The sequence below is a fragment of the Mizuhopecten yessoensis genome, unplaced genomic scaffold (assembly GCF_002113885.1).
Source record: "Mizuhopecten yessoensis strain PY_sf001 unplaced genomic scaffold, ASM211388v2 scaffold4839, whole genome shotgun sequence".
Classification (NCBI taxonomy): domain Eukaryota; kingdom Metazoa; phylum Mollusca; class Bivalvia; order Pectinida; family Pectinidae; genus Mizuhopecten; species Mizuhopecten yessoensis.
Window position 1 is genome coordinate 608559 of NW_018405747.1, and position 9304 is coordinate 617862.

At 39.3% G+C, this 9304-nt stretch overlaps 1 protein-coding gene across 2 annotated transcripts in view; it reads left to right on the top strand.

The window, feature by feature from the left end:
• LOC110449909 (NEDD8-activating enzyme E1 regulatory subunit-like) overlaps positions 1-7771 on the top strand; it is a 44380-nt gene extending 36609 nt beyond the window's left edge. For both annotated transcript variants that reach the window (XM_021497067.1, XM_021497068.1), the window contains 3 exons: positions 5317-5459; positions 5815-5885; positions 6319-7771. In XM_021497067.1, the coding sequence (XP_021352742.1) occupies positions 5317-5459; positions 5815-5885; positions 6319-6478 (374 nt within the window). In that variant the 3' untranslated portion in view covers positions 6479-7771. The remainder of the gene's footprint in view (positions 1-5316; positions 5460-5814; positions 5886-6318) is intronic.
• The last annotated feature ends 1533 nt before the right edge of the window (positions 7772-9304 follow it).

A 9304-nucleotide genomic window follows, 5' to 3' on the forward strand; every position in this document is an offset into this window, starting at 1 on the left:
ATACTTTCGTAGTGAATTTATATTTGTAAAGTAACACCTAGCCAGACATCATATTTATCAAAATTTCTAGCAATGAACTAACGTTACAAACATGACAGAAAACATATTTTGTGCTAATTCTACTGACAATGTAAGGTATTAACTTCACGGGAAATTTTGATGCTGAAGCCGACACTGTCGCGCAGTGGCCAAGACCAAGAGTGTCAGGCATTCTGTAGTATCACAGAGATTAATGGCAACATTTAGAAAGGATCAAACTAAATTCATAATATGAATTTATTTCAAATGTTCAGATAGATTACTTATTGTAAAAGACACAAAAATAAACTCACAATTTCAACCAGCTAAATTTTCCGGAAGTTATCGGAAGAGCCCTTCGAAAACATGACCAATCACATGACCACTACTCGAGTGCTCTTGTTATTTTCATCGCTGAAGACATAGTGTAATCTCGTAAAACTTTGAGTAAACAACAACAGGAAAATGGTTCACCGATCGATCATTAAAAAACGTGAGGGTTTGAGGACTTTCCCTAAATTCATGTTCCACGCCGTGGGACTTTATTGGAGGTAAAAATCTGTGAGATTTTGCCTCGCACTGTGAGATATGGCATGTATGTGTTACTCAGCCTACAGTGGGACAGGGATCCTTAAGGGGTTGGTTCACCAGTGGGATCCTTAAGGGGTTGGTTTACCAGTGGGACAGGGATCCTTAAGGGGTTAGTTCACCAGTGGGACAGGGATCCTTAAGGGGTCATTTCACCAGTGGGACAGGGATCCTTAAGGGGATGGTTCACCAGTGGGAAAGGGATCCTGAAGGGGTTGGTTCACCAGTGGGACAGGGATCCTTAAGGCGTTGGTTCACCAGTAGGACAAGGATCCTTAAGGGGTCAGTTCACCAGTGGGACAAGGATCCTTAAGGGGTCAGTTCATCAGTGGGACAGGGATCCTTAAGGGGTCATTTCACCAGTGGGACAGGGATCCTTAAGGGGATGGTTCACCAGTGGGACAGGGATCCTTAAGGGGTCATTTCACCAGTGGGACAGGGATCCTTAAGGGGATGGTTCACCAGTGGGAAAGGGATCCTTAAGGGGTTGGTTCACCAGTGGGACAGCGATCCTTAAGGGGTTAGTTCACCAGTGGGACAGGGATCCTTAAGTGGTTAGTTCACCAGTGGGACAGGGATCCTTAAGGCGTTGGTTCACCAGTGGGACAGGGATCCTTAAGGCGTTGGTTCACCAGTGGGACAAGGATCCTTAAGGGGTCAGTTCATCAGTGGGACAGGGATCCTTAAGGGGTCATTTCACCAGTGGGACAGGGATCCTTAAGGGGATGGTTCACCAGTGGGAAAGGGATCCTGAAGGGGTTGGTTCACCAGTGGGACAGGGATCCTTAAGGTGTTAGTTCACCAGTGGGACAGGGATCCTTAAGGTGTTAGTTCACCAGTGGGACAGGGATCCTTAAGGGGTCATTTCACCAGTGGGACAGGGATCCTTAAGGGGATGGTTCACCAGTGGGAAAGGGATCCTAAAGGGATTGGTTCACCAATGGGACAGGGATCCTTAAGGGGTTGGTTCACCAGTGGGACAGGGATCCTGAAGGGGTCAGTTCACCAGTGGGACAGGGATCCTTAAGGCGTTGGTTCACCAGTGGGACAGGGATCCTTAAGGGGTCAGTTCACCAGTGGGACAAGGATCCTTAAGGGGTCAGTTCACCAGTGGGACAGGGATCCTTAAGGCGTTGGCTCACCAGTGGGACAGGGATCCTTAAGGCGTTGGCTCACCAGTGGGACAGGGATCCTTAAGGCGTTGGCTCACCAGTGGGACAGGGATCCTTAAGGCGTTGGCTCACCAGTGGGACAGGGATCCTTAAGGGGGTCGGTTCAACAGTGGGACAGGGATCCTTAAGGGGTCATTTCACCAGTGGGACAGGGATCCTTAAGGAGGCTCCACACTTTCGCAATTAACAAGCAAAATTCGTTGAAACTTTCATATAATGGTTATGCAATTATGTAGAGTTGATTTTATGAAAATCTAAACATTCCGATAGTTTTGGGGACCTTTTTGGAAAAGATACCGAAAAATTGAATTTCGTCAATTTTAATATTTTCCTTTTTTTGTGTGTGTGGCATTGTTCGAAACAATAACAACTATAACAATATTAAAAGAAGCATTTCTAATTAACCCTACAAATATTATATTTATCGCAAAATATGTAACACATGTTGTACGGATAAAAGTGATAATCTTCAAGCTAAAAGCAATCAGGACACAAAGATCTATACATATAGACTGGGAAATTGAACAAAATATACACAATGGTTTTATAATTAATTTATTTTACATTTTTCAATCACTTTGATCCGGGTGAGAGTTATCTTCCTTGAAAAAAATCGGAACTTTTTGCAGAGGGATGACATTTACACAAAGACAGTTGTCTCTGTTAACATATAACAAAAATGATGGAAATAAATCTTAAAATATGATATCAAAATTATCAATTTATTGTTCTTTAATAGAACCAAATTACCCTCAGTCATGTACACTTTGGACATCATTCCACAGTCCGCGAACTCACGGTATATTTATAATTACATGTCAGGTAAATATGTGACCAGAGGCTATTGCATGGTATGACGTTCTCACGTGCACTCACACATGCATTTCATAGGTATCTTGATATTTTACAAAACATTATTATCACAGAGTAAGTAGACTACATTTGTAAACACGATTTAATCGACAGAGCAAAACTCCCTCAACAGCGAAAATCGTAACGACCTTGAGCTTATGAACTCGTGTTGCACATGTGAGGTTGGTACGTCTGCATTCCATGTGTTTCCTATATGACCTTCTTGAGGTCGTCTGGTCTCATGTCACTGTCTTCCCGTGAGTCTGTTTATGTCTATGAATTGGAAAGCTTTATTCCTGAAGTACGTGTGATTATACATTTCCCGGTAAAATCTCGATATCGGGTGTTGACATATCATCGGCACGCACGTGTACTATTGTTTACCAGGGGCCTGTTCGTTTATGCGGAGCAACCAGTTTGACCGTTTATAAATGTAACAATTTCGGGTATAAATCCTGGCGGACCTGCAAATGTGTATGCAGGCCTTGCAAGGCTTTCTCAAGGCTCGCCTGAAAGCAGCATCAGATTACTAGGTCCGACCTTATTTAATAAACGAACAACAGTGGTCCGATCGGTTTGACCGTTTAAACGAAAACGGCCCAGGTGTTACTATAATTTGCACTACGATATTGAATGCCCGATACGCAATACGGAAATGACGACACGGTGTACATGGACATTTCGATCAAGATAATTGAGTCCGAGCTGTACTTTTTCCGGAAGTATGTTACGAAAATGGACGCCGATGACAATGTGTGTAGCCACCTTAATGGGTCGGTTCACCAGTGGGACAGGGATCCTAACTAAGGGGTCGGTTTATGCAGAATCAAAAGAGAAAAATTAGTATTATAGTTAAGAACAGACAGAAATATCCTAAAAATTGTTTACATCATTTTGTCCCCTTTGCCCTTAGACAAAATCAGATTAAACTCCTTTCATTCAAGCTCATATAGAAATGTTAAATAAGGAATGAAGATTTGCCCATATTTTCCCTATGTGGCCAAGCCCCCTTGTCACAGGAAAAATTGAATATGAATTATAATATAATAATGGCGTAAAAATTGTATCAAACAAATTTTTCTTAGTTAGGACATTATAAAATTGGTCACGTTTGTCTAAATATGACTAGTCTGGGCTAGGTATCATGAAGGCTGAAATAGAACACTATACAAACACATTGCTTCCTTGTACGAAACCTGAAAACCATTTGATTGGGTAACTGGAATCTTTAAACCTTTCTATGGACTGTATAAATTACATTCTTTGAAAGTGAGAGTTTGAGATAACATCAAACTTTTCCTTGGTGTGTAAAATTATTGTTAAAAAAAATGCTGACACTTCATGATTGCCACCACCAGAATAAAAATAGCTTAAATTTTTAATTCAAATACATACACACCTAGCTAGGGCATGTACTTTAAACAAATTCAAGGATTTTTCAGAAAGTATAGGAGACTTCCTGAATGTGTTTCTCCTAGCTACCTACCTACATAATTATATGTATTTCTCCCTAATTGTCTAATTCTTCTTGCCATCATATAAAAACTGTAAGACACAGATATATGTTATTACAAGTATGCTCACCTCATTCAGTCTCATTAAAGTACTAACATCTCATCACTGAACACTATCAAAAATATATATATCTTAAAGATAAACGTGTTTTTCTACACTCTGTTGAATGTCATATTGCATTGACTACAAGCAAATTCTACACGAAGAACAAGTTACCATGTATATCAATATTGAGTGTTATGCCACATAAAAAGGTATCCATTTGAGGGCCAAGTGAGCTTATTCCATGTGACCCAGCATCCGGCGTGCGTCCGGCGTCCGGCAGCTTTTTCCTTTAAATGCTACTATAATCCTGAACGGCTCAGAGGATTTTGACCAAACTTGGTCTGGAGCATCATTGGCCAAAGGGTTCTCAGTTTGTATAAACGGAGGGTATGGTCCCCCTGGGGGCAGAGGGGTGGGGCCAAATAGGGGGGAAATAGGTAAATCTTTAAAAATCTTCTTCTTCTCAACCAATAGAAGGATTTTGACCAAATTTGTTCTAGAGCATCTTTGGACAACGGAGCCTCAAGTTTGTATAAACGGAGGGTGTGGCCCATCTGGGAGCATAGAGGCGGAGCCAAATAGAGGAAATAGAAAAAAATAATTCTCCTACACAAGTGAAGGGATTTTCACCAAATGCAGCCTGAAGCATGATTATAGGGACAAAAGAATCAATTTTGTATAAACTAAGGTGTGTGGACCTCCTTCTTTGGGGCAGATGAGTGGGGCCCATTAGGGGAAATAGAGGAAAACATTAAAGATCCTTCACCTTCTGTACCGTTGAAGGGATTTTAACCAAACTTGTTCTAGAGAATATTTAGGCGCAGGGAATTGAATATTTATAAATGGAAGACTCCAACAATACCTCATTGTAGTCAGGAAATAGTTAGGTAACTTCCTAACTATGTGGGGCATTATTTGGAGTTAATAGATAGGTGAACGCCTCCAACAAACCCTGCACATCTATAAAAGTACTTCTCATGGAATGTTAAACCCATGTATACAACACTGCCATGTATTGCAATATCTTGTGATAAAGGGGGATGTATGATTCCTCCACATCTCCACCCAAAAAGTGACCTAGCTTTAAGCCGGAAGATTACTACCATAATTATTTCATGTGTTACAGAGTCGCACATTGCTGACGAGGATAGTGATGACGAAGTGGTGTTTTATGTCTTGCTGCGGGCAGTAGATAAGTTTTACGAGGAGTTTAATCGCTTCCCTGGCTGGTACAATGACCAGGTGGAGCCTGACATACCCAGACTCAAGGTGATTAGCAAAGCTGTTTAACTTACATTTGTTACTTTCTGTATGATAATGGTTAAATTCTGTATTTTTGGATGAGTAAACAAAGTCCTATGGTATATAACAATTGGTGTTTTCTGACAGCATTCTCTTTCAGAAATTAACTTACTATTATTATAAAATATTAGATGTTTGTCAATTTTTTTGAAAAAATCTGTATAAAAGGAACTTTCTTTTGGAAATGTATTTATTTTTGCCCTTGATCAAAAGAGCACAATTCAACATCAAGCAAAAGTTGTGATACATATATTTATACCGAGTATTCATGTATGTACTAATTAATGTTTGAGTCGTGGTATAACTGTATACTCTGTTTAAGGTCTCGCTGACAAAGGTTCTACAAGAATGGGGCTTATCTCCTACCATCAAGGATGATTATATCCATGAAATGTAAGTATTTACAATTTATTCTAGGTACATTTTCCTGCCTTACTATTTTGTTTGTTTGTTATTGTTGGTTAACCCTTTCACCCCTATGCAACTTTAGTGGACTATACCATGCATTGATCTAGATGAGTCCATTATGGTCTACAGTGGTGAAAGGATTAACTGTCATATTTGAATAAATTTTCAATGTGGTTAATAATTTGTCATTATGAAGTATTACGTCTTTGCGTATTTCAGAGTTATCTTCTCATATGAGCAGGTATTGATTGTTACGTCATTGGTTTGTGTGAGTAAATTACGTCGTTTTCTCAAAAATTGATGACATTACTCTCACAAACAAATGACTTAACAATCAATACCTGCTCACAAGAGAAGATAACTCTGCAATACGCAAAGACGGAATAGGTGTTAACATAGTGTTTGATTTTCTCCCCAGATGTCGCTATGGTTCCGCTGAGCTGCACACAGTCGCTTCATTCCTAGGGGGCGCTGCATCACAGGAAGTCATCAAGATCATCACCGGTCAGTTTGTTCCTATTAACAATACTTACATTTACAATGCAATGAAGCAGACGTCGATCACGGTACAGTTATGATTGACAGTGTCATTAGCTGTACAAACACATGATCACTGACCAAGGAAGTGTCACACAGATTGTTGTGTTACTATAGGGAGATTATCCCAACAACTACCGTGGAAGTGTCACACTGCAGATTGTTACCATGGTGACCGCTCAATGATAAACCTTAATGATATCCCACAGTGCATCATTTACCACGGAGATTGTTCAACATTTAAAAGTACCAGGGAATGTTTTACTGATTGTGTCTGTTACCATGGATATTGTCAAAAGAACTTGAACTGTTTCCATGGAAATCACAACAAAGTGTGTCTGTTACTGTTGTTACTTGAAGTTTTAAATATTTCATAACATTAAGAAATCAGTGGAAGGTGTCTGTACTGTGGAGGATGTGTAGGAGAGGGTTGTGGTACAGGCTATTTATTGTAGATAAACCTGTCAGACCTGGTACAATAGTGCCTGTATGTACAGAGCTAGCACATGTAAAAAGCTCTGCACCCTTTGATATTACTACAGACTGTTAACTATAGAAACCTTTCAGACCTGGTACAATAGTGCCTGTATGTACAGAGCTAGCACATGTAAAAAGCTCTGCACCCTTTGATATTACTACAGACTGTTTACTGTAGAAACCTTTCAGACCTGGTACAATATTAATACTGCCTGTATGTACAGAGCTAGCGCATGTAACAAGCTCAGCACCCTTTGTTATTATTATATTTGTCTAAAGGAACATAACGGGAACAAATGTCGAAAAATAAACATCAGAAACGATTTCATGGCACTTGTAGATGCCATGAAAAATTCAAATACATAAAACATCAATAAACAAACCACTGAAATGTCTAATCTGCTATCTCTACCTCTGTCCCATTACACCATTATTCTAGGCCACTTTTTCACGTTTGTCATCAGCCCAATAATCATGTTTAGTAAATGAGCTGGATGTAAATGCAATGGTAATTCATCATGATGACTAGCTGTTCGACAATAAACATGTATCAGAACTGTCATAAGACAAGCAGTGCTATTATACAAACATATGGACTCTTAATTTATTCTTTCCTGTCGTTTACAAATTGTAACATTTTCGTTTGTGTGCCTTTTTTTACTTCTGAAGGAGTAGCTACACTAAATTTCTTTACTCGTAGAATATTCATTCTACAATGTGATGTTGACAGTTGTGGATATGAGACGGATAATAGAATTATATCCGTGCTTTAAACATCGTTGATCTTCAACAAAAGATTACATGTACATCATAGAACACGCAAGCTTGTGATTTTTTGAAATAAAAAAAATTGTCTCAACTTTTTTTTGTCAGTTTCTTCTCATTTCACACATTCTGGGACCCAGACAACATATAGATATAGATTTTATGGTAGTAGATGATTAGTGTATTACATAAATTATTTACATTTCCACCGCAAGTGCCTGAATATAAACTACCAGAAGAAATTACATTCATAAGCTAGAGCCATGAACCAAATTGGGTCAGGGTCATATTGACACTTCCCTTTTCTCCTTGCATAATAGGAGACGACCATAAGAAGCTAACATTTAGATGACATTGTGCTGTTGGTGCTGATTTAGTTTAGTTATCCCCTCGCAACGAAAGTTTGAGGGGATATAGGATTCCGCCCGTATGTACGTATGTTACACTCTTTATACCCCTGCAACGAAGTTAGGGGGGGGGGGGTATACTGGAATCCCCCTGTCTGTCTGTCTGTCTGTCGTCCGCAGTAACTTGTCTGGAAAACTCCTCCTTAACTAACAGGTGGATTTCATTGAAACTTTGCATGAATGATTGGTATCTTATGTAGTTGTGCACCAGCATTTTAATTTTGGATTTCAACCGTTTTTGGTGGAGTTATTTTAGATAGTGAGACCTGTCACTTCAGCTACACACAAGATATTGATATTTATTGCCGTTTTATTGTCTGAATTGACTTTCGTATCAGTTTTATTTGCGTCCATTTTATAATCTTCCATACCACGAGATCGATATAGTAACAGGTCTACATATCAACGAGATAACGAATTGGTTTTACATATGCTAAGAATATTTGCATTCAGTTATTTTTGTGGAAATTTTGACCCTTAATAACAAAAATATTATTTATCCTGCTAAATACGTTGAAGTATAACTCTCAAATATACATAACTTGGCAGAGGCTGGGGTATTAGTCAGCCAACCTGGCAACAGCTGTAGTTGTCATCGCTCTAGTGACTTCATTCCTCTGGGGAATTTCATGAAACTTTATACAAGTGTGTAGTATGACAATACCTTGAACAACATTACGTTTTGGGTTTCTACGTTGAAGGTCAAGGTCACTGTTACTATTTTTAGAAAAACTTTGTCATCGCTCTACCAACTTCATTCCTCAACAGAATTTCATGAAACTTGATACAAGTGTTTGGTATGGCAATATCTTGAACAAGTTTACGTTTCAGGTTACTGCGTTGAAGTTCAAGATCACTTTTACTATTTTTAGGTCGCCTGAGCTTTAGCTCAAGTGACCTATTGCTATCCGTTTTCGTTCGTCGTCGTCCGTCGTCCGTTAACATTTTACATTTCAAACTTAAAGTCAAGTTCTGCTGGGCCGATGATCTGAAAGTTGGTAGGAATGATCGCCTCATGGTCCTGACAAAGTGTTGTTATTTTTCGGGTCAATCAGAAATCCAATATGGCCACCACGGCCGCCATTTTGAAAAACTATTTCAAACTTAAAGTCAAGTTTTGCTGGGCCGATTGAACTGAAAGTTTGTAGGAATGATCGACTCATGGTCCTGACAAAGTGTTGTTATTTTTCAGGTCAATCAGAAATCAGATATGGCCGC